This window comes from Pogoniulus pusillus, chromosome 20 (assembly GCF_015220805.1).
Source record: "Pogoniulus pusillus isolate bPogPus1 chromosome 20, bPogPus1.pri, whole genome shotgun sequence".
NCBI lineage: Eukaryota > Metazoa > Chordata > Aves > Piciformes > Lybiidae > Pogoniulus > Pogoniulus pusillus.
The window spans coordinates 21,135,387-21,160,501 of NC_087283.1; the positions used below are offsets into that span (position 1 = coordinate 21,135,387).

Below are 25,115 nucleotides of genomic sequence, written 5' to 3' on the forward strand. Positions count from 1 at the left end.
TGCTGCAGAGTGGATTGCTCAAATCTCACCCCTCAACCTCTGCCTCCAGGACCCTAAAAGACCCCAGGAGAGAGAGAGAGAGAGCAAAGTTCAGCTTGGGTTAGACATCAACTACCTTTAACTATAGACCACCCCAAGCTGACCTCATGGACCTGCCTGCTGGCAGGGTGAGGGAGGAAAATCTGCTGTGCTTAGAGGAAAACTCTGTCCCCTTCCTCCCCTCTGCCCTCAGCACTCACCCTGCAGCTGGCAATGATTGTCTCAAATCAGCAGGAGGAGCTGACAGTGCTGCTGATGGGGACAGGGAAAGCAAAGGTCTCCCAGAGGGAAAAGTGTGGGAGCAAGTCAAGGGAGGATCTCCTCCCACTCAGTTATGCCCTGCTGGGGACACAGCTGCTGTCTGCTGGCCAGTTTTGGGCTCCCCAGGTCAAGAGAGACAAGGAGTGCAGCTGAGAGGCTTGGAGCAGCTCTGTGGGGAGCAAAGGTTGAGAGCCATGGGGCTGAGAGCAGCCCCAGAGGGCAGCTGAGATCTGCAGATCCCCCAGAGGGGGTTGATAGGTGCTGTGGGTGCAGGGCTGGGCCTAGAGGGTGGTGCTGAATGAGGCCACATGCAGCTGGCAGATGGTGCTGTGCCCCAGGGGTCAGTGCTGGGCACAGGCCTGGGCAATGCCTTCAGTGATGCTCTGGAGCAGGGCATTGAGTCCAGCAGCAGGGAGGCTGCAGATGGCAGCAAGCCAGGAGCAGCTGTGGGAGGGCAGCAGAGCCCTGCAGAGGGACCTGGGCAGGCTGCATGGGTGGGCAGAGGCCAAGGGGATGAGAGTGAAGAAGGCCAAGGGCAGGTTGTGCACTTTGGCCACAACAGCCCCAAGCAGCAGTGCAGGCTGGGGCCAGAGGGGCTGAGAGCAGGCAGGCAGAGAGGGCCCTGGAACAGGCTAGGAGAGGCAAGTGGAAGCCACAGCTTGGTTGATTCTATGACTGGATCACCTCCAGAGGTCCTTTCCACCTGCCTCTGCCACACTGCTTAGTAGCTGGAGGAGAGGAGAAGCTGCTGGGTACAAAGGACTTGATCTAGCAGCTGGAGGAGAGGAGAGGAGAAGCTGAAGGGTACAAAGGACTTGATCCAGCAGCTGGAGGAGAGGAGAGGAGAAGCTGCAGGGTACAAAGGACCTGTTCCAGCAGCTGGAGGAGAGGAGAGGAGAAGCTGCTGGGGACAAAGGACTTGATCCAGCAGCTGGAGGAGAGGAGAAGCTGCAGGGTACAAAGGATCTGTTCCAGCAGCTGGAGGAGAGGAGAAGCTGCTGGGGACAAAGGACTTGATCCAGCAGCTGGAGGAGAGGAGAAGCTGCAGGGTACAAAGGACTTGATCCAGCAGCTGGAGGAGAGGAGAGGAGAAGCTGCAGGTACAAAGGATCTGATCCAGCAGCTGGAGGAGAGGAGAAGCTGCAGGGTACAAAGGATCTGTTCCAGCAGCTGGAGGAGAGGAGAGGAGAAGCTGCAGGGTACAAAGGACTTGATCCAGCAGCTGGAGGAGAGGAGAGGAGAAGCTGCAGGGTACAAAGGACTTGATCCAGCAGCTGGGGGAGAGGAGAAGAGAAGCTGCAGGGTACAAAGGACTTGATCCAGCAGCTGGAGGAGAGGAGAGGAGAAGCTGCAGGGTACAAAGGACTTGATCCAGCAGCTGGAGGAGCCCACCCTGGTTTCTCAAGCACCCTGGCTTGTGCTCTCCAGCCCGGGATGAAACAGCAGCAGCACCTCCCAAGTCAACCACGGAGCTGGCTTCTCACCCTGCCTGTGTGAACCAGCTGAGCTGGCTGCTGGACAAGGGAGGGGTTGAGGCATGGGAACGGAGCAGCCGGCTCCAATTGGGAAGGAGGCTAAAAATAGCAGCACGGAGCTCCCACGTTCCCTGGGGCCATCCAGCAGGAGATCAATCTTTTATTCCAGAGTTGCCTCGTAAAACTTCCCCTCCTTTCTTCCCACCCTGCTTTTTGTTCTCTGGCTGGAGGCAGCAGAGATCAGTTACCAGCAGCAACTCGCAGCTGCCATCAGCTGCTGTCCCAGGGCATGGCTCGACTCACCCAGACCCTGCACCTACCCCACCTAGAGATGGCTTCGGGGAGACCTCAAAGCAGCCTTCCAGGAGCTGAAAGGGGCTGCAGGAGAGCTGGGAAGGGAGAATGGACAAGGGCTGGGAGTGCCAGGATGAGGGAGAATGGTTTTGAGCTGGGAGAGGGGAGATAGAGAGTGGAGATGAGGAAGGAACTCTTGGCAGTGAAGGTGGGCAGAGCCTGGCACAGGTTGCCCAGGGAGGTTGTGGAGCACAGGGACACAGTGAGGGTGGGCAGAGCCTGGCACAGGTTGCCCAGGGTGGTTATGGAGCACAGAGACAGTGAGGGTGGGCAGAGCCTGGCATAGGTTGCCCAGGGAGGTTGTGGAGCACAGAGACACAGTGAGGGTGAGGAGAGCCTGGCACAGGTTGCCCAGGGAGGTTGTGGAGCACAGAGACACAGTGAGGGTGGGCAGAGCCTGGCACAGGTTGCCCAGGGAGGTTGTGGAGCACAGAGACACAGTGAGGGTGAGAAGAGCCTGGCACAGGTTGCCCAGGGAGCTTGTGGAGCACAGAGACACAGTGAGGGTGGGCAGAGCCTGGCACAGGTTGCCCAGGGAGGTTATGGAGCACAGAGACACAGTGAGGGTGAGGAGAGCCTGGCACAGGTTGTGGAGAAGGGAGATAGAGAGCAAAGAGGAGGAAGGAACTCTTGGCAGTGAGGGTGGGCACAGCCTGGCACAGGTTGCCCAGGGAGGTTGTGGAGCACAGAGACACAGTGAGGGTGAGGAGAGCCTGGCACAGGTTGCCCAGGGAGGCTGTGTCTGTCTCCTCCCTGGAGCTGCTGCCACTGTTGTGAGGTGGCAAAGGACTTTTCTGTCTTGGCTTGGGGGGATTTTGGGGGGCATGAGTCAGCCACACAAGCCCCTGCCTGGCTGAGCTGCCACCAGCTGCTCCCACCACACCACCAGGCAGATACTGGGAGAGCCAAAACCTCATCCTGGCAGAGCTGCAAGGAACCATTTGGGGTGGTCATGACATAAGAAAGCTTTAGATGGGACCAAGCTCATCACTGCCCCGTGCCCTGTGCCCATTCAAGCATCCTCCTCCACCAAGGGCTGCTCAAACCAAAGGCTGGGCAGAAGAAAGCCCTAAAATCCTTGAGCTGCAGCTCCACTTCCTGCCCTGCCCAAGGTTCATCTTGGCTTTAAAAAACCTCTTTCAGAGAACTGGAAGAGTTTTGAGTGGGAAAAGACCTCCAAAGCTCATCCAGGCCAACCCATCCTGCACTCAGCAGGGACATCCTCAGCTAGGTCAGGTTGTGCTGAGCCTTCTCGAGCCTCCCCTTGACCATCTCCAGGGATGGGACCTCAACCATCTCCCTGAGCAACCTGTTCCAGCATCCTCATGGCAAAGAACTTGATGGTGGAATCCAACCATGGCTTAACTCTACCAAGCCTGATCACCCTCAGAAACACATCTCTTGCCTCTCTGAAGCACCTCCAGGGCTGGGGAACCAATCCCCCAAGCATTCCTGCACCAAATTGAGCCCAAGCAGGCACAACACAAGCCCCAGCTCAGCTCAGCAGCCTTTGAGAGGTCTTCAGGCTCATCACAGGGAGGAGATTCCCCACCCCCAACCAGCACCTTGTGCACCTCTCCAGCTTCAGAGAAGGAGCTCTCTTCATCACCTGCTTGGCTCTCATGACCTCCTCATCTTCACTCTAAGGTCACCTCCCTGAAAGCAAGGCAGGAGAACCCAAGGCTCAACCCTCCCCTACCAACCTCTTGACTGATTTCTCCACCTCTCCTACACCACAGCACTGAGCCCTCCAGCTCTGAGCTCTGCAGCTCCACAGCACTGAGCCCTGCAGCTCTGAGCTCTGCAGCTCCACAGCACTGAGCCCTGCAGCTCCACAGCACTGAGCCCTGCAGCTCTGAGCTCTGCAGCTCCACAGCACTGAGCTCTGCAGCTCCACAGCACTGAGCTCTGCAGCTCCACAGCACTGAGCCCTCCAGCTCTGAGCCCTGCAGCTCCACAGCACCGAACCCTCCAGCTCTGAGCTCTGCAGCTCCACAGCACTGAGCCCTCCAGCTCTGAGCTCTGCAGCTCCACAGCACTGAACCCTCCAGTTCCACAGCACTGAGCCCTGCAGCTCCACAGCACTGAGCTCTCCTCTGCTCCACAGCTCTGAGCCCTCCAGCTCTGAGCTCTGCAGCTCCACAGCACTGAGCTCTGCAGCTCCACAGCTCTGAGCCCTCCAGCTCTGAGCTCTGCAGCTCCACAGCACTGAGCCCTTCAGCTCCACAGCACTGAGCCCTCCAGCCCCACAGCACTGAGCCCTGCAGCCCCACAGCTCTGAGCTTTGCAGCTCCACAGCACTGAGCCCTCCAGCTCCACAGCACTGAGCCCTGCAGCCCCACAGCACTGAGCCCTGCAGCTCCACAGCACTGAGCCCTCCAGCCCCACAGCACTGAGCCCTGCAGCCCCACATCTCTGAGCTTTGCAGCTCCACAGCACTGAGCCCTGCAGCCCCACAGCTCTGAGCTTTGCAGCTCCACAGCACTGAGCCCTGCAGCCCCACAGCACTGAGCCCTGCAGCCCCACAGCACTGAGCCCTGCAGCCCCACAGCACTGAGCCCTGCAGCCCCACAGCTCTGAGCTTTGCAGCTCCACAGCACTGAGCCCTGCAGCCCGGAGCTTTGCAGCTCCACAGCACTGAGCCCTGCAGCCCGGAGCTTTGCAGCTCCACAGCACTGAGCCCTCCAGCTCCACAGCACTGAGCCCTCCAGTTCCACAGCACTGAGCCCTGCAGCCCCACAGCACTGAGCCCTCCAGCTCTGAGCTCTGCAGCTCCACAGCACTGAGCCCTCCAGCTCTGAGCTCTGCAGCTCCACAGCACTGAGCCCTCCTCTGCTCCACAGCTCTGAGCCCTCCAGCTCTGAGCTCTGCAGCTCCACAGCTCTGAGCCCTCCAGCTCTAAGCTCTGCAGCTCCACAGCACTGAGCCCTCCAGCTCTGAGCTCTGCAGCTCCACAGCACTGAGCCCTCCAGCTCTGAGCCCTGCAGCTCCACAGCACTGAGCCCTCCAGCTCTGAGCTCTTCAGCTCCACAGCACTGAGCCCTCCAGCTCTGAGCTCTGCAGCTCCACAGCACTGAGCCCTTCAGCTCCACAGCACTGAGCCCTCCAGCTCTGAGCCCTGCAGCTCCACAGCACTGAGCCCTCCAGCTCCACAGCAGTTGGATTTCTAGCTCTACAGCTCTTGGTTTTCCAGCCTGTGCTGCTTTACCTATCAAAGCAAAACCTCCCAACTCCAAGCACTGCAGCATGTGGGCTTCACTCGAACTTTCACCCTCAGCCCCTGCCTGCCTTCATGGCCTGGCTGGTCTAAGCTGTGTGCTGAGGAAATGGGCTCTGACAGCACCATTTAATAAGGAGCCACTTTGCCTGAGGGGATGGCAGCCAGGACCGAGGTGCCTCAGCATGTGAGAGGCTCTGAAACCATCTGCCAGCATCCAAAGGAGGCTTCAGAAATGGTTTTGGCTCTGAGCAGTTGGCTGCTTGACCCTCATCAGCCCTGTCCCCACCCTGCCCTAGGGGTGATGAGGCTGGGGAGTGGCTTCTGACCTGATGATGAAGGCTCCTCTGTTGTCCAGGAGTTTCCTTTCGCTGCTGAAGCGCTTGAGGAGGTTGATCATGAACTTGTAGAAGTAGGAGTTCATGGTAGGGGTGGAGGGTGAGCACTCTAAGCCTTTTGGACCTGGGGAGGCAAGAGGAGAAGGAATTAGAACAGCCAAAGGAGGCTGCCAAAGGAGCCTCAAGCAGACAGCAGAACCCCCCCCCCCCCCAAAAACACAGTCGTGGCGCTGGGCAGAGGAGGGTTGGGGCATGGCAAGATGATGTCCAAGCCTCAGACCTCAGAGAATCCAACCTGCTCACAGCAAGCTGAGCAAGGGCAAGCTCTCCCCTCCTCATTCCAGGGGAAAACCTCTTGTGGTGGCCTCCAGAGGTGAAATGGATCAGGAGCTCAAAGGATCAGTGGGTTCCAACCCCTCTGTGCCATAGGCAGGGACAGCTCTCACTAGAACAGGTTGCTCAAGGCTTCATCCAACCTGGCACTGAACATCTCCAGGGAGGTTGTGGAGCACAGAATCACCCAATGTGATCAAAGATCACATTGGGTGATTCTGTGCTCCACAACCTCCCTGGGCAACCTGTGCCAGGCTCTGCCCACCCTCACTGCAAACAACCCTTCCCTAACATCCAGTTCCAATCTCCTCTCTGCCACTTCAAACCCATTCCTCCTCCTCCTCCTCTCATTCCCAGACCTTGTCACCAGTCCCTCCCCAGCCTTCCTGTAGCCTCCTTCAGCTCCTGCAAGGCCACTCCAAGGTCTCCTCCAGGCCTTCTCTTCTCCAGGCTCCCAACTCTCTCAGCCTGCTGCAGCCCTCTCAGCATCTTGGTGGCCTCCTCTGGGCTGGCTCCAACTCTTCCATGTCCTGCTTGTGCTGGGGGCTGCAGAACTGCCCCCAGGACTGCAGGTGGGGTCTGAGGAGAGCAGAGCCAAGGGGCAGAATCTCCTCCCTTGCCCTGCTTGGAAGGGATCTCCAAGATCAGCCAGTTCCAACCCCTCTGCCATGGGCAGGGACACCTCCCACCAGCACAGGTTGCTCAAGGTCTCATCCAACCTGGCCTTGACCACCTCCAGGCAGGGAGCAGCCACATCCTTCCTGGGCAGCCTGTGCCAGGCTCTCCCCACCCTCACTGCCAACAACTTCTTCCTCCTCTCCACTCTCAATCTCCCCTCTCCCAGCTCAAAGCTGTCATCCCTCATCCTGGCACTCCCAACCCTTGTCCAAAGTCCCTCACCCAACTCTCCTGGACCCACTTTCAGCTACTGAAAGCCTGCTCTAAGATCTCCCTGGAGCCTTCTCCAGGCTGAATCCAGCCTCACAGAGCACAGATTCCCCCAAGCCCTGACTCACACAGGGGTGCCAGTCCTGGGCCACATGGCACTGCCACCAGTTCACACTCACTTCCCTCAAGGAGGTCCCTACCAGCCTGTGATGAGGGCACCCTGAAGGGCAAGGAGCTGGCAGGTGAAGATTGCTTTTCCCACAGCAAACCCCCACGTTGGGGGTGGGGAATGTTTATTTAGCACATCTAAAGCAAAGAGAGGCTTTGAAAGGAGCCTTTTGCTGCCCAGGGAGCTCTCTCCCTTCATTCCTCTTAGGAATGAACCCTGGTAGGGAGGGATACAGAAGCTAACCCAAGGTTCTTTCCCACCTCCTCTTTGCTCCCAATCCTGAGTGTTTCCAGCAGGAAGGTTTCCATTTCTATCTTCAGGTTGCCTGAGGAGTTTGATTGATGTGAGCTGTCTGCAGAGCACAGAGCAGCCAATTAAGGATGCAATCAGCTCACTGATGGCAAAGCCACTGAGCTGCTTTCACAGCCTCATAGACTGCACTGGCCTGGAAGGGACCCTCCAAGGGCATCTTGGCCAAGCCCTCTGCAGCCAGCAGGGACACCTCCAACCATCATCCCTTGGCCTCTCCCAACAGGCTCTGCTCAAAACTCTGTCCCCCTGCTTTCTTGAAGCACTCAAGGGCCACCAGAAGGTCTCCCTGGAGCCTTCTCTTCTCTAGGTTGAACACTTCCAACTCTTGCCAGGCTGGCATCACAGCAAAGGGCTTCAGCCCTCCCAGCACTGCTGTGGCCTACTCCAATAGCAGCAGAGCAGAGAAGAGAAGAGCAAAGAAGAGAAGAGCAGAGAAGAGAAGAGCAGAAAAGAGAAGAGCAGAAAAGAGAAGAGCAGAAAAGAGAAGAGCAGAAAAGAGAAGAGCAGAAAAGAGAAGAGCAAAGAAGAGAAGAGCAGAAAAGGGCAGAGCAAAGAAGAGGAGAGCAGAGAAGAGCAAAGAAGAGCAGAGGAGAGCAAAGCAGAGCGGAGCAGAGGGGAGAGGAGCACAACAAATCAGAGCAGAGAAGAGCAGAGCAAAGCAGAACAGAGGAGAGCAGAGAAGAGCAGAGGAGAGCAAAGAAGAGCAAAGCAGAACAGAGGAGAGCAGAGAAGAGCAGAGCAGAGCAAAGAAGAGCAGAGGAGGGCAAAGCAGAGAAGAGCAAAGCAGAGCAGAGAGGAGAGGAGCAGAGAAGAGCAGAGCAGAGCAGAGAAGAGATCAGAGCAGAGAACAGCAGAGCAGAGCAAAGCAAAGCAGAGCAGAGCAGAGCAAAGCAGAGCAGAGCAAAGCAGAGCAGAGCAAAGCAGAGCAGAGCAAAGCAGAGCAGAGCAGAGAAGAGCAGAGCAAAGCAAAGCAGAGCAAAGCAGAGCAGAGCAAAGCAAAGCAGAGCAGAGAAGAGAAGAGGAGAGCAAAGCAAAGCAGAGCAGAGCAGAGAAGGGAAGAGCAAAGCAGAGAAGAGCAGAGCAAAGCAGAGCAGAGCAAAGCAGAGCAGAGCAGAGAAGAGAAGAGCAGAGAAGAGCAGAGCAGAGCAGAGCAGAGAAGAGAAGAGAAGAGCAGAGCAAAGCAGAGCAAGGCAGAGCAGCAGAATCCCCTCCCTGCCCCTGCTTGCCTTAGTGGCAGCCACTTTCAGGCCATCTGCTACCTGTCCCAGCTTCAGGCTCTGCCACCCTTACACTAAAGCAGTTCCCCCTCATGGTTAGGTGCCACTTTTGATGTTCAACCTTGTGCCCCTTACCCCTTGTGCTGCCACAGGGCACCACTGGTGCCACCCTCCTGACCCCCACCCTTGAAGTGCTGATCAGCAGTGCTGAGCTCCCCCTCAGGCTGCTCCTCTGCAGGCTAAAACAGCCTCAACCCTCTCAGCCTTTGCTCCCAGCAGAGCTGTTCCAGTCCCCTCAGCAGCTCTGCAGCCCTTTGCTGTCCTCTCTCCAGCAAGTCCCTGCCCTTCTCCAACTGGGGAGCCCACAACTGGCCACACCACTCCAGATGTGGCCTCAGCAGGGCAGAGCAGAGGGGCAGGAGAACCTCTCTGACCTACTAACCACAGCCTTTCTAAACCCACCCCAGGGTGCCCTTGGCCTTCTTGGCCACAAAGGGCACTTTGCTGGCTTGTGGGCATCCTTCTGCCATCCACCAGCACCCCCACAGGCACCTTGCCCTTGAGCTGCTCTCCAGCAGCTCCTTCCCCAACCTACCCTGCTCCATGAGGTTGTCCTTCCCCAGATGCAAGACTCTACCACCCTTGTGGGCTGTCATTCAACCTCTCCCCACCCACCTCTGCAGCCCATCCAGCTCCTGCCTGGGTTGGCAGCACAGCCTAAGGGGGTGTCAGCCACTCAGCAAACTGGCTGGCAGTGCCCTCTGTGCCCTCAACCAGCCAGAGGGCAGGTTGAGAGAGGTTTTCCTCCTCAATCTTGGTAGGAAGTGCTAAGTTTGGGTGAGAACCTTTCAAGCTCCCCCTCCCAGAGCACTCTGGGGACACTTTGGCCACTGGGAGGTCTCAGGATGGCTCAAGGCCATCAAGCAGGCAGCCAGGCTGAGTGTTCCCATCTCCTACCCACCCTATAGATACATCTCTAAGGGCCTTAATATAGCTCCCTAATTGCCTGTCCTGCTTGACTGATGGCTCAGCCATGCCAGCAGGGAGGAATGGCACAGCCTGGCACCAGCAGCTTAGGGCTTGGATGCTGGGACCAGCTTAGGTCATCCAAGAAGCCTCACTCACATCCCTGGCTCCAGCCCAGGCTGCAGAAGGGATCTGTGGGCAGTCAGAAGGCTCCAGGTTGGATGGTGAGGATGCTTTTTGGAGCTGTGGCTTCCACCTGCCTCTCCTGGCCTGCTCCTGCTGCCTCCTGCTCCCCTGCTCTGCTGGGGGGGGGGCAGAATTCCCATTGGAGTGGGTGTCAGGATCAACATTGGCTGCCCAGGGCAGAGCTGCAGTGCCCAGCCCTGGAGGCACTGAAAAGCTGTGGAGATAGAAGCAGAGAAGCAGGCAGGTGGGAAGAGAGCTCCAAGCTGAGCCAGTGCCAACCTAGCACCCAGCCCTGGCCAAGCAACCAGAGCATGGCACTCAGTGCCAACCTAGAACCCAGCCCTGCCCAAGCAACCACACCATGGCACTGAGTGCCAACCTAGCACCCAGCCCTGCCCAACCAACCAGACCATGGCACTCAGTGCCAACCTAGCATCCAGCCCTGCCCAACCAACCACACCATAGCACTCAGTGCCAACCTAGCACCCAGCCCTGCCCAACCAGCCAGACCATGGCACTCAGTGCCAACCTAGCACCCAGCCCTGCCCAAACAACCACACCATGGCACTCAGTGCCAACCTAGCACCCAGCCTTGCCCAACCAACCACACCATGGCACTCAGTGCCAACCTAGCACCCAGCCCTGCCCAACCAACCACACCATGGCACTCAGTGCCCCATCCAGGCTTGGCTTCAACACCTCCAGGGACAGCAACTACACCACCTCCCTGGGCAGCCCATTCCAATTCCTGCCTAGGTGGGCACTGGGCATGTCCCTGGTGTGCTTAGCTGGGCTCTGGGCACATCCCTGGTGTGCTTAGGTGGGCAATGGGCATGTCCCTGGTGTGCTCAGGCTGCTTAGGTGGGCACTGGGCATGTCCCTGGTGTGCTCAGGCAGCCCAGATGAGCTCTGGGCATGTCCCTGGTGTGCTCAGGTGGGCTCTGGGCATGTCCCTGGTGTGCTTAGGTGGGCACTGGGCATGTCCCTGGTGTGCTCAGGCAGCCCAGATGAGCTCTGGGCATGTCCCTGGTGTGCTCAGGTGGGCTCTGGGCATGTCCCTGGTGTGCTCAGGCTGCCTGCATGGACCCTGGGCATCAGCCTGGTGCCAGCAGCCCTGGCCAGCTGCCTGGGTGGGCTCTGACCCCTGGAGGTCCCTTCCACCCCTGCAGTGCTGTTGTGCTTCCCTGCTTCAGTGGCAGCAGTTGGGCCTCAATGACCTGCAAGGACCCTTCCAGGCCAACCAATTCTATCCTGGCTGCGTTCCCTTGTCCCTCTGAGCTGAGATCTTCCTTCTGCCACCTCCCTCCTCCATGCCAGATAGAAACCAAGGCAGCAGAGCCCCTGAGGTGCCAGCAGCTCCGTGCTGGGTGCATTAGCAGCCCATCTGGCAGGCTCTGGAGCTGCAAAGTCTCCTCCTGAGGGGAAGGTGAGGGGGGGAAGGAGGCAGAGAGGTGCAAGCTTCAGTGAAGCCACAGCTTTCCTCACACTTCCCTGGGCTTGTCTCTTGTGCTTCCCAAGCTGCTCCTTCCAGTTCTGCTGAGGCAGAGCTGAGCTCAAGGAAGGTTGCACCAAGTGCCAGCTGCTTCCTTGGCATCCTGGCAGCAACAGAGCCAAGGGGAAGCTGAGAGGCTCTGCAGGAGGAAGGTTTTGCCTAGCAGGGAGCTTGTAAACTGCCAGCTGAGGGTTGGGTGAGCATTTGGCAGCCTGGGAGACTCCTGCAGCTTGGTTTCTGCCCCTCCTCCCTCAACTCCTCCTCCCCACAGTGTTACCACCAGAGAGCGTTGGCATGGAGTGGGATGTGCCATGGTGGAAAGCTTCATTCTCCTCTCCAAGGCATGCAGGAGTGATGCCAGAGCCCTGGCATGGAGTGTGCCATGGTGGAAAGCTTCATTCTCCCCTCCATGGCATGCAGGAGTGATGCCAGAGCCCTGGCATGGAATGAAGCCAAGCCTGGCTGGGGCACTTAATGCCATGCTCTGGTTGTTGGCCAAGGCTGGGTGCTAGGTTGGCACTCAGTGCCATGGTGTGGTTGATTGGACAGGGCTGGGTGCTAGGTTGGCACTGAGTGCCATGCTCTGGTTGGTTGGGCAGGGCTGGGTGCTAGGTTGGCACTGAGTGCCATGGTGTGGTTGTTTGGGCAAGGCTGTGTGCTAGGTTGGCACTGAGTGCCATGCTCTGGTTGATTGGGCAGGGCTGGGTGCTAGGTTGGCACTGGCTCAGCTTGGAGCTCTCTTCCCACCTGCCTGCTTCTCTGCATCTATCTCCACAGCTTTTCAGTGCCTCCAGGGCTGGGCACTGCAGCTCTGCCCTGGGCAGCCAATGTTGATCCTGACACCCACTCCAATGGGAATTCTGCCCCCCCCCCCCACCAGCAGAGCAGGGGAGCAGGAGGCAGCAGGAACAGGCCAGGAGAGGCAGGTGGAAGCCACAGCCTGGTCGATCCTATGCCTCCATCACCTCCAGAGGTCCTTTCCACCCCTCCCTGCCACGCTGCTGAGCTTCACCCTGGGCACACACAGACACAACTTCCCCTAATTGCTTTCCCCCTGCCCTTAATTAACCCCGGGCTGGACTCGTTTGCCTTCCCTTCCAGCAGGCTGAAGCCCAATGCAGCTCAAGCTGCCCTGGAGCTGTTTAAAGAGCATCCCCCAGGGGGGCTCTGCGGTGCTTGAGCTAAAACGATTTACCGCAAGCCCTAATTGAAGCAATCGCAGCTCGGAGAGCGGCAGGGACAGCTCAGAGCTGGCAGGGACCGGCAGCTTGCCCACCCCTCCCTTCCTCCTTTCCTTCCTGCCCGCCTCTCCTTTCCTTCCCTCTTCCATCCCTCCCTCCTTTCCTTCCTGCCTGCCGCTCCTTTCCTTCACTCTTCCATCCCTCCCTCCTTTCCTTCCCTCCTTCCATCCCTTCCTCCCTCCTTTCCTTCCCTCCTTCCATCCCTCCCTCCTTTCCTTCCCTCCTTCCATCCCTTCCTCCCTCCTTTCCTTCCCTCCTTCCATCCCTTCCTCCCTCCTTTCCTTCCCTCCTTCCATCCCTTCCTCCCTTCTTTCCTTCCCTCCTTCCATCCCTTCCTCCCTTCTTTCCTTCCCTCCTTCCATCCCTCCCTCCTTTCCTTCCTGCCTGCCTCTCCTTTGCTTTCCTTCCCTCCTTTCCTTCCTGCCTGCCTCTCCTTCCCTTCCCTCCTTCCATACCTTCCTCTCTCCTTTCCTTCCCTCCTTCCATCCATCCCTCCCTCCCTCCTTTCCTTCCTGCCTGCCTCTCCTTTGCTTTCCTCCTTCCCTCCCTTCCTCCCTCCATTCCTTCCTGCCTCTCCTTTCCTTCCCTTCCCTTCCCTCCTTCCATCCCTCCCTCCTTTCCTTCCTGCCTCTCCTTTCCTTCCCTCCTTCCTCCCTCCCTCCATTCTTTCCTGCCTCTCCTTTCCTTCCCTCCCTTCCTCCCTCCCTTCCTGCCTCTCCTTTCCTTCCCTCCTTCCATCCCTTCCTCCCTCCTTTCCTTTCTGCCTCTTTTCCTTCCCTCCCTTCCTCCTTCCCTCCATTCCTTCCTGCCTCTCCTTTCCTTCCCTCCTTCCCCCTTCCCTTCCTTCCCTTTCCCCCTTGCCTCTTATTTTCCCTCTTTTCCCTTTTCCCTTCCATTTCCTCTTTTCCCTTCCCTTCTTCCCCATCTTTTCCTTTTCCTTCCCCCCACTTTCCCCTTCCCTTCTCCCTCCTCTTTCCCCTTCCCTTCCCTCTCCTTTCCCCTTCCCTTTCCTTCCCTCTCCTTTCTCCTCCCTTCTCCCCTCTTTCCCCTTCCCTTCTCCCCTCTTTCCCCTTCCCTTCTCCCCTCTTTCCCCTTCCCTTCTCCCTGCTCTTTCCCCTTCCCTTCCCTCTCCTTTCCCCTTCCCTTCCCTCTCCTTTCCCCTTCCCTTTCCTTCCCTTTCCCCTTCCCTTTCCTTCCCTCTCCTTTCCCTTTCCCTTCTCCCCTCTTTCCCTTTCCCTTCTCCCCTCTTCCCCCTTCCCTTCTCCCCTCTTCCCCCTTCCCTTCTCCCCTCTTCCCCCTTCCCTTCTCCCCTCTTCCCCCTTCCCTTCTCCCCTCTTCCCCCTTCCCTTCTCCCCTCTTCCCCCTTCCCTTCTCCCCTCTTCCCCCTTCCCTTCTCCCCTCTTCCCCCTTCCCTTCTCCCCTCTTTCCCTTTCCCTTCTCCCCTCTTTCCCCTTCCCTTCTCTCTTTCTCCTTCCCTTCTCCCCCCTTCTCTCCCTTATTTTCTCCCTCCTCCCTTCTCTTCTCCCCCCACTTCTCACCCTCTTTTCCCTTCCCATCCCTCCCCCCTGCCTTTTCCTTCCCCCTCTGCCCTTCCCCTCCCCAGGACGTTTGGAATGTGGCTGTTTGCAGACGCAGGCTGCCGGAGCCTGGCCAAGCAGGATAAAAATAGAGCCCTGGCAGAGGCAAATCCTTCTTCCCTCCTTCTCCCAGCTCCCCACTCCAAAGCCCAGAGCAGGCTGGAGCTGGAAACAGATGCAAAACATCCCAGCAGCTCAGCTGGGATCTGCAAAGCCTCTTCCAGAAAGCAGGAAGCTGCTGAGGACATCACTCCCCCAGGAGAAGGACCCATCATGATGATGATGATGATGACAGGGCTGCCTGGGGCACAAGGATGCCTCTCCCCTTATCACCTGGATGGGTTTGCCACTGCCAGGATGCCTCCATCTCACCCCGGAGAAGCCAAACGAGGCATCCTCTGGGTTCCCTCCTCACAGGCAGGGTTGTGTGGTGGTGTGGAGGCAATGCCAAGGCTTGATGGGCTTCCCGGGCAGGTCTCCACCACCCCCTTCTCCTCTTCTCCACCACCCCCTTCTCTCCACCACCCCTTCTGATTCTCTCCACCATCTCCTCTCCACCATCCCCTTCTCTCCACCTTCTCCTTCTCTCCCCCATCCCCTTCTCCTTCTCTCCACCTTCTTCTCTCTCCATTCCCTTTTCCTTTTCTCCACCTTCTCCTTCTCTCCCCAATCCCCTTCTCTTTCTCTCTGCCTTCTCCTTCTCTCCCCCATCCCCTTTTCCTTCTCTCCACCTTCTCCTTCTCTCTCCATCCCCTTTTCCTTTTCTCCACCTTCTCCTTCTCTCCCCAATCCCCTTCTCTTTCTCTCCACCTTCTCCTTCTCTCTCCATCCCCTTTTCCTTTTCTCCACCTTCTCCTTCTCTGAACCTTCTCCTTCTCTGAACCTTCTCCTTCTCTCCCCCATCCCCTTCCCCTTCTCTCCACCTTCTCCTTCTCTCCACCACTGCCTTCTCTCCCCCATCCCCTTCTCCTTCTCTCCACCTCTTCCTTCTCCTTCTCTCCACCTCTGCCATCTTCCCTCCACCACTCCTTCTCTTTCTCTCCCCCATCCCCTTCTCTCTAACTTCTCCTTCTCTCCACCACCCCTTCCTCCTTCTCTCTACCACTGCCTTCTCTCCCCCATCCCCTTCTCCTCTCCACCATCCCCTTCTCTCCAACTTCTCCTTCTCTCCACCACCCCTTCCTCCTTCTCTCTACCACTGCCTTCTCTCCACCACTGCCTTCTCTCCACCACTGCCTTCTCTCCACCACCCTTTCCTCCTTCTCTCAGTGGCCTCACTGCCACTGTCCACCTTATGGACCAAGACACCCAACAGCACCGATCCCAGCTGCCACCTTAACAGCCTCCTCCAGACTAATCCTCCCTCTCCTGGGCTATCCCCAGACTGCAGCTGGCAAGCAGTGACCTGGAGCACGTCCCTGCACCCACAGCATGCAGGCAGGAAACATCCTACAGCAGGAGGTGCTCAGAGGGTTCAGCACCTCCGGCAGGAAGCCAGGCAGGAGAGACCTCCTGTGCTGGGGAGGAAAGGAGCTGCTGCCAAACAAAGGGTCACAACCACTGCTCCTTGCAGTGCTGGAGGAGGAAGGAAGAGATGAGTGCAAGGCCCAGCCTGGGTGAGGTGACAGATGGTGTCAGCATCCTTTGGGAAGGAGGCTTCCTCCTGCCACCTGGAGCAGAGCAGACTGGGCTGGAGGGCTTCATACAGCTTTGGGTTGGAAAGGACCTTTCAAGCTCATCCAGGCCAATCCCCCTGCACTCAGCAGCTGGAGCAGGCTGCTCACAGCCCCACACAACCTCACCTGCAGGGGTGTGCCAGCCATGGGGCATCTAATCACTCCTCTAGGCAAGCTGGGTCAGGCTCTCACCACCCTAAGTGTCAAAGGTTTCTGTCTTCTCTCCACTCTCAATCTCTCTCTTCCACTTCAAACCATCCCTCCCCTTGGCCTGGCACAACAGCCCCTGCTCAGAGCTCTGTCCCCTGCTTGCTTCCTGGTTGATTGGTTAGGGCTGGCTGCTAGGCTGGCACTGAGTGCCATGGTCTGGTTGGTTGGGCAGGGCTGGGTGCTAGGTTGGCACTGAGTGCCATGGTCTGGTTGGTTGGGCAGGGCTGGGTGCTAGGTTGGCACTGAGTGCCATGGTGTGGTTGGTTGGGCAGGGCTGGGTGCTAGGCTGGCACTGAGTGCCATGGTCTGGTTGGTCGGGCAGGGCTGGGTGCTAGGTTGGCACTGAGTGCCATGCTCTGGTTGCTTGGGCAGGGCTGGGTGCTAGGCTGGCACTGAGTGCCATGGTGTGGTTGATTGGTCAGGGCTGTGTGCTAGGCTGGCACTGAGTGCCATGCTCTTGTTGGTTGGGCAGGGCTGGGTGCTAGGTTGGCACTGAGTGCCATGGTGTGGTTGCTTGGGCAGGGCTGGGTGCTAGGTTGGCACTGAGTGCCATGGTGTGGTTGGTTGGGCAGGGCTGGGTGATAGGCTGGCACTGAGTGCCATGCTCTGGTTGCTTGGGCAGGGCTGGGTGCTAGGCTGGCACTGAGTGCCATGGTGTGGTTGTTTGGGCAGGGCTGGGTGCTAGGTTGGCACTGAGTGCCATGGTGTGGTTGTTTGGGCAGGGCTGGGTGCTAGGTTGGCACTGGCTGAGCTTGGAGGTCTCTTCCAAGCTGCTTGACTCTATGATTCCATAACCCCTGAGGTTGTTCTCTCTCAGCCCAAGGAGCTCCTGGGCACAGCCCTGAAAAGCATGGAGGAGCCAACCAAGGGCAGAGAGAGACTCCTGGGCAGGTGTGAGGGGGATCAGCACTCAGCCATGCCTGGAGCAGGTCAGGAGGAGCCTTGGTTGGGGCATCCCAGACAGGTCTGAGCTGGGCTGGGCCTGGCTGCTTGCTGCCACTGGAGCAGGTCAGGAGTGGCCTTGGTTGGGGCATCCCTGGCAGTGCTGAGCTGGGCTGGGCCTGGCTGCTGCCTCTGGAGCAGGTCAGGAGAAGCCTTGGTTGGGGTATCCCAGACAGGTCTGGGCTGGGCTGGGCCTGGCTGCTGCCTCTGGAGCAGGTCAGGAGGAGCTTTGGCTGGGGCATCCCTGGCAGTGCTGAGCTGGGCTGGGCCTGGCTGCTGCCTCTGGAGCAGGTCAGGAGAAGCCTTGGTTGGGGTATCCCAGACAGGTCTGGGCTGGGCTGGTCCTGGCTGCTGCCTCTGGAGCAGGTCAGGAGGAGCTTTGGTTGGGGCATCCCTGGCAGTGCTGAGCTGGGCTGGGCCTGGCTGCTGCCTCTGGAGCAGGTCAGGAGGAGCTTTGGCTGGGGCATCCCTGGCAGTGCTGAGCTGGGCTGGGCCTGGCTGCTACCTACCACTGGAGCAGCTCAGGAGGAGCTTTGGTTGGGGTATCCCAGGCAGTGCTGAGCTGGGCTGGGCCTGGCTGCTGCCTACCACTGGAGCAGGTCAGGAGGAGCCTTGGTTGGGGTATCCCTGGCAGTGTTGAGCTGGGCTGAGCCTGGCTGCTACCTGCCTCTGGAGCAGGTCAGGAGGAGCCTTGGTTGGGGTATCCCTGGCAGTGCTGAGCTGGGCTGGGCCTGGCTGCTGCCTACCACTGGAGCAGGTCAGGAGGAGCCTTGGTTGGGGTATCCCTGGCAGTGTTGAGCTGGGCTGAGCCTGGCTGCTACCTGCCTCTGGAGCAGGTCAGGAGGAGCCTTGGTTGGGGTATCCCTGGCAGTGCTGAGCTGGGCTGAGCCTGGCTGCTACCTGCCTCTGGAGCAGGTCAGGAGGAGCCTTGGTTGGGGTATCCCTGGCAGTGTTGAGCTGGGCTGAGCCTGGCTGCTACCTGCCTCTGGAGCAGGTCAGGAGGAGCCTTGGTTGGGGTATCCCTGGCAGTGCTGAGCTGGGCTGGGCCTGGCTGCTGCCTGCCTCTGGAGCAGGTCAGGAGGAGCCTTGGTTGGGGTATCCCTGGCAGGTCTGAGCTGGGCTGAGCCTGGCTGCTGCCTCTGGAGCAGGTCAGGAGGAGCCTTGGTTGGGGTATCCCTGGCAGTGCTGAGCTGGGCTGGGCCTGGCTGCTGCCTCTGGAGGCTGCTAACCTTAGGTAAGGGGAGGACAAAAGCAGCTGAATCAAAAGCAGAGCTGGGACCAGGCTGCAGGAAGTGGGGCCAAGGCTTTCCTGCCTCATGCAGCAGCCTCTTCCAAGGAAACTCAGCTCAAAGGCAGGGAAACCACTGCATAAACACAGCCTCCCCTCTCCCAGGGAAGAAAGGCAGCCAGAGGAAGCAGAGGGAAGACTATGGAGGGGGATGGTGGTGGTTTGGTCCCTTCCCACCTCCTCTCCTGCAAAGCTTGGCTGGAGAGCTCAGCAGGGAAAGCTTCTGGGAGGTGGAAGGTTTTAAGGGGGTCTGTGGGCAGGAAGCCACCAGCTGCATGCTTGGATTTGGCTCAGAAGGGGAGAGGAGTGAGCAGGCTTAGGTTGGGCATTGAGAAGGAGTTGTTCACAGCAAGAGTGATTGGCATTGGAATGGGCTGCCCAGGGAGGTGGTGGAGTCACCAACCCTGGAGGGGTTCAAGAGAAGACTGCATGAGGCACTGAGTGCCATGGTGTGGTTGGTTGGGCAGGGCTGGGTGCTAGGTTGGCACTGAGTGCCATGGTGTGGTTGGTTGGGCAGGGCTGGGTGCTAGGTTGGCACTGAGTGCCATGGTGTGGTTGGTTGGGCAGGGCTGGGTGCTAGGTTGGCACTGAGTGCCATGGTGTGGTTGGTTGGGCAGGGCTGGGTGCTAGGTTGGCACTGAGTGCCATGGTCTGGTTGGCTGGGCAGGGCTGGGTGCTAGGTTGGCACTGAGTGCCATGGTCTCGTTGATTGGTCAGGGCTGGGTGCTAGGTTGGCACTGAGTGCCATGGTCTCGTTGATTGGTCAGGGCTGGGTGCTAGGTTGGCACTGAGTGCCATGGTGTGGTTGGTTGGGCAGGGCTGGGTGCTAGGTTGGCACTGAGTGCCATGCTCTGGTTGGTTGGGCAGGGCTGGGTGCTAGGTTGGCACTGAGTGCCATGGTGTGGTTGTTTGGGCAGGACTGGGTGCTAGGTTGGCACTGAGTGCCATGCTCTGGTTGGTTGGGCAGGGCTGGGTGCTAGGTTGGCACTGAGTGCCATGGTGTGGTTGTTTGGGCAGGACTGGGTGCTAGGTTGGCACTGAGTGCCATGCTCTGGTTGGTTGGGCAGGGCTGGGTGCGCGGTTGGCACTTAGTCCTAACCCTGGCACCATCACACAGGCAATTCCACCTCTGTCCATCCACAGCCTGGCACCACACAGGCAATTTCACCTCTGTCTATCCCCAGCCTGGCACCACACAGGCAATTCCACCTCTGCCCATTCCCAGCCTGGCACCACACAGGCAATTCCACCTCTGCCCATCCCCAGCCTGGCACCGTGCACAGCCACAGGGCTTTCCATCAGCCACCTCCCTGCTCCCAACCTCTTCCCACTCCTTCCTGTGCCAAGAAGCAGCTTTTCCAAGAGCCTCTCCTTTCCCAGCTGCAATCCAGGAATGTCCTGGCCCAGCTCTAACCTCTCAGCTCCCCAAGGAGCCAGAGCCCAGCAGCTGATCCAGCCTCAGCCCTGGGTGCTCAGAGCCAGACGGGACCTGGGCTAGGGTAAAAATGCCTGAGGTCACCAACTCAGCTCCTTCTGCCCTCCTCAAAGCCCTCTGGGTGCAATCCAAGGACCCTGCCAAGCTCAGCCCTCAATCCCAGTTCCAAAGAATGCATTTTCTGGCACGATCTAAGGAAGAGGAAGGCAGGTGAGGAAGGCTGAGCCTGGCAGGAGCTGTGCAGAGCCAGGCTGGGGGCAGGAGGAGCTTCGCCTCCAGCAGGTCTCCGGATGAGGAGAGCCAGATCCTGTCTTCAAACCTTCCACTCCACTAAGGGAAGGCAAAATTGCTCTTCCAGAGAGCCAGGAGGGATGTAGGCCACTCAGCCCTGCTATTTTTAGCTCACCCACAAGGAAGCAAACCTCAGACAACCACAGGCCAGACCCAGCTGCTGCTCCTCAGCCCCTCCAAGCCAAGAGCTGCTCCACCCAGGAGCTCTCAGCTCTGACAGCAGCAGGATGGATGAGGCTGGCTGAAGGTCAGCAGCATTGCAGCCTCCAACCCTTCCAGATGCTAAAGCAGCAAACCAGGGGAGCTGCCAAAACAAACCCCCCCCCCCACACACCCCCCAAACCAACCCAACTCAAGTGAAAACACAACCCAAGCAGCCCCGAAAGCTCAGCTGGCTGCTGGGGGAGATGGTTCTAAAGCACAGGCAGGGGCAGGAGAGCTCAGGTGCTTGGACTGTTGAATCACAGAATGGCTGAGTCATAGAATCACTGAGTCGCTGAGTCACTGAATTGCTGAGTCATTGAATCATAGAATTGATGAGTCACAGAATCACTGAGTCATAGAATCATTGAATCACTGAGTCACAGAATCGCTGAGTCACTGAGTCGCTGAGTCACTGAATTGCTGAGTCATTGAATCATAGAATTGATGAGTCACAGAATCACTGAGTCATAGAATCATTGAATCACTGAGTCTTAGAATCATAGAATTGCTGAGTCACAGAATTATAGAATCAGAGTCATAGAATCACTGAGTCATAGAATCAGAGTCACAGAATCACTGAGTCATGGAATCATAGAATGGCTGAGTCACAGAACCACTGAGTCTTAGAATCATAGAATTGCTGAGTCACAGAATTATAGAATCAGAGTCATAGAATCACTGAGTCATAGAATCAGAGTCACAGAATCACTGAGTCATAGAATCATAGAATGGCTGAGTCACAGAATCACTGAGTCATAGAATAATTGAATCACTGAGTCACAGAATCACTGAGTCATAGAATAATTGAATCACTGAGTCACAGAATCGCTGAGTCACAGAATCATAGAACTGCTGAGTCACAGAATCATAGAATCACTGAGTCACCGAATTATAGAATCAGAGTCACACAATCACTGAGTCATAGAACCATTGAATCACTGAGTCACTAAGTCACAGAATCACTGAGTCACAGAATCATTGAATCACTGAGTCATAGAATCAGAATCACAGAATCATGGGATCACTGAGTCAGAGCCACAGAATCATTGAGTCACAGAATCGCTGAGTCATTGAATCAGAGTCATAGAATCATGGAATCACTGAGTCAGAGCCATGGAATCACTGAGCCATAGAATCACTGAGCCACAGAATCATTGATTCACAGAATCACTGAGTCACAGAATCACTGAGTCACAGAATCAGAGTCATAGAATCATTGAGTCACTGAATCATAGAATCCTGATCTAGGGTAGGATGTCCCTGCCCATGGGACCACATGTGGAAGGGACCAGAAGATGATTCCTGTGGTCCCTTCCAACCCTGACTGATTCTGTGATTCTAGAACCTTAGAATCACAGCACCACAGAACTACAGCATCACTGAACCATAGCAACACTGAACCTTAGAACCACAGCATCACAGAACCACAGCACCACAGCATCACTGAACCACAGCATCACTGAATCACAGCATCACTGAACCACAGCATCACTGAACCACAGCATCACTGAACCACAGCATCACTGAACCACAGCATCACTGAACCTTAGAACCACAGCATCACAGCACCACAGCATCACAGCACCACAGCATCACAGCATCACTGAACCACAGCATCACTGAACCTTAGAACCACAGCATCACAGCACCACTGAACCACAGAACCACAGCACCACAGCATCACTGAACCACAGCATCACAGCACCACCGAACCACAGCATCACAGCACCACCGAACCACAGCATCATAGCAACACTGAACCTTAGAACCACAGCAGCACAGTACCACTGAACCACAGCATCACTGAACCACAGCATCACTGAACCACAGCATCACTGAACCACAGCATCACTGAACCACAGCATCACAGCATCACTGAACCACAGCATCACTGAACCTTAGAACCACAGCATCACAGCACCACTGAACCACAGAACCACAGCACCACAGCATCACTGAACCACAGCATCACAGCACCACCGAACCACAGCATCACAGCACCACCGAACCACAGCATCATAGCAACACTGAACCTTAGAACCACAGCAGCACAGTACCACTGAACCACAGCATCACTGAACCACAGCATCACTGAACCACAGCATCACTGAACCACAGCATCACTGAACCACAGCATCACAGCATCACTGAACCACAGCATCACTGAACCACAGCACCACAGCATCACTGAACCTTAGAACCACAGCATCACAGCACCACTGAACCACAGCACCACTGAACCACAGCACCACTGAACCACAGCACCACTGAACCACAGCATCACAGCATCACTGAACCTTAGAGCCACAGCATCACAGCACCACTGAACCACAGAACCACAGCACCACTGAACCACAGCATCACAGAACCACAGCATCACAGAACCACAGCATCACAGAACCACAGCATCACAGCACCACAGCATCACAGCACCACAGCATCACAGCACCACAGCACCACAGCATCATGGAACCTTAGAACCACAGCACCACAGAGGCATAGAATCATAGAACCGTAGACCTACAGAATCAGAGAACCTTAGAACCACAAACCCATAGAGTCATAGAAGCACAGAACCATAAAACATCATAGAACCAACCAGGTTGGAAGAGACCTCCAAGCTCATCCAGTCCAACCTAGCACCCAGCCCTGTCCAGTCATGGCACTAAGAACCACAGAACCACAAAACCACAGAGCCACAGAACCACAGAGCCACAGAACCACAGAGCCACAGAACCACAGAGCCAGAGAATGGTCTGGGCTGGAAGGGACCTCCAAAGTTCATCCAACCCAACCCCCCTCTGCATTCAGCAGGGCTTCTGAGGAGCAGAATCAGAGTCAGAGAATGGTTTGGGTTGGAAAGGACCTTACAGATCATCTACTCCAACCCCTCCTGCCGTGCTCAGGGACACCTCTCAACTAGACTCAGCTGCTCCAGGCCTCCTCCAAGCTGGCCTTAGCCACCCCCCAGGGAGGAAGCATCCACAACCTGTCTGGGCAACCTATTCTAGAGTCTCAGCAGCCTCATACTGAAGAGAGCCAAACCTTCTGCTCCAGCAAGGCTCTTGCAAGGCCTTGTGGTTGCATCCTGCTCAGGGAGTAGCAACCTTGGCTCCCTGCTCAGGTTGTGATCCAAAGCTGCTGTGCAAAATGCTTTTGGCTGGGACCACCTGGCCCAGGCTGTACAACAGGGAGGCCTTTAAATAGCAGCAGTGGAGGAGAAAGGGCAGCCAAGCAACTGCAGAGGATGAGCCACAGACAAGGGGAGGGTGGAAAGAACATCCTGATGTGCTGGGATGATTCATGGGAGGCTGGGAGGAGGTGTTTTAGCCCTCAGCTTGCAAGGTTATCCCTTTTCATCTCTTCCTGCTGAGGTCCTGCAAATCACAGACTCACAGGCAGGGTTGGAAAGGACCTCAAGGATCATCCAGCTCCAACCTGCCCTGGGCAAGGACACCTCACACTGGATCAGGTTTGCACAGAGCCACATCCAGCCTGGCCTTAAAACCCTCCAGGGATGAAGCTTCCATCACCTCCCTGGGCAACCTGTGCCAGTCTCTCACCACCCTCATGCCAAAGAACTTCTTCCTAACATCCAACTTCTTCCTAAGGTCTAATCTAAACCCTGCAGAGCGCCACAGCAGTGCATGAGCAGCTTTGAAGAGGCAACCTTAAGCACAGACTGAACCCTTCTGCTTTGCCCACCTGGGCTTGCAGCCAGCATCTGATCCTGACCTGCTCTGAGGGCTCTGAGGGCTTTCAGAAGGAGAAAAGAGGCTGACACCCCCCAGGTCCTGTGAAAACCAGCACAGTGCCAGCTCTCCACACCAACCTCTGCCAAGCAGCCTCCTAAATCCCCCAACCAGGAGCTTGAGGGCAGCAACAACAATCCCAGCAGTGCCCTTGGGTCTGCTCCCTGGCGTAGCCGAGTCCCAGGGTGGGGTGGGGGTGAAGAAATGGATTCATCCCGGCCAGAGAAGCTCCTCCTGCTGCCTGAGTGAATCCAACCAGTGCCAGACTGGCAGCCCAAGGCTGAGGCACTCACCTGAGGAGCTGATCTGGCTGGTCCTGGCTGGCACATGGAGCTCCACCGGGCTGGGTCGTGCGTCGGAGCCATCCGAGGGGCTGGGATCCTCCGTCTGGCCCGCGGGGGAAGAGGCAATCTCAGCCAGCACTTCCAGGTCCTTCAGGATAACCTGTGCAGAGAGGAGGGGGGGGCACAGAGCCAGGCAGGCACTCAGCTTGGCAAAGACTTTCAAAGGTGATGGAGACAAAGCATTAACCCTGCTCTGTGCCAAGCGAGCTGCTGAGCCGCATCCCCCAGGCACCGCTTCCACCTCTGCGACCAGAGCAGGCTGAGGGAGCTGGGGGTGGTCAGCATGGGGAAGGGAAGGCTCCAGGGGGACCTAATGATGACCTTCCAGGACCTGAAAGAGGCTACAAGCAGGCTGCAAAGGCTGACCACCCCCAGCTCCCTCAGCCTGTCCTCATCACAGAGGTGCATGTAGATGTGATGCTTGGGGACGTGGCTCAGCATGGATGCAATCCTTCTGCAGCCTGCTTGCAGCCCCTTTCAGGTCCTGGAAGGTCATCATTAGGTCCCCCTGGAGCCTTCTCTTCCCCATGCTGACCACCCCCAGCTCCCTCAGCCTGTCCTCATCACAGAGCTGGAAGTGAATGTGATGCTGGGGGACGTGGCTCAGCATGGAGGGCTTCATCCCTGGAGATAAGCAAGGTGAGGCTCAACAGGGCTCTGGGCAGGCTGAGCTGCACCAAGTGCACCACTGAGCATCTCCCCAGGCACCACCTCCACAACCTCTGTGATGAGGACAGGCTGAGGGAGCTGGGGGTGGTCAGCCTGGAGAAGAGAAGGCTCCAGGAGGACCTAATGATGACCTTCCAGGACCTGAAGGGGGCTGCAAGCAGGCTGCAGAGGGACTGTTCCCAAAGCTTGGAGTCATGGGGATAGGGAAGGGACTCCCTGGTGTCAGCTTAAGGCCATGA

At 57.4% G+C, this 25,115-nt stretch overlaps 1 protein-coding gene across 1 annotated transcript in view; it reads right to left on the reverse strand.

Moving 5' to 3' along the window:
* The window catches only part of VAC14 (VAC14 component of PIKFYVE complex), an 87,170-nt gene that overhangs the window by 32,148 nt on the left and 29,907 nt on the right, over positions 1–25,115 (reverse strand). The window contains exons 13-14 of the mRNA XM_064160542.1: positions 24,157–24,307; positions 5,676–5,808 (exon numbers count right to left, since the gene is read on the reverse strand). Of these exons, the coding sequence (XP_064016612.1) occupies positions 5,676–5,808; positions 24,157–24,307 (284 nt within the window). The remainder of the gene's footprint in view (positions 1–5,675; positions 5,809–24,156; positions 24,308–25,115) is intronic.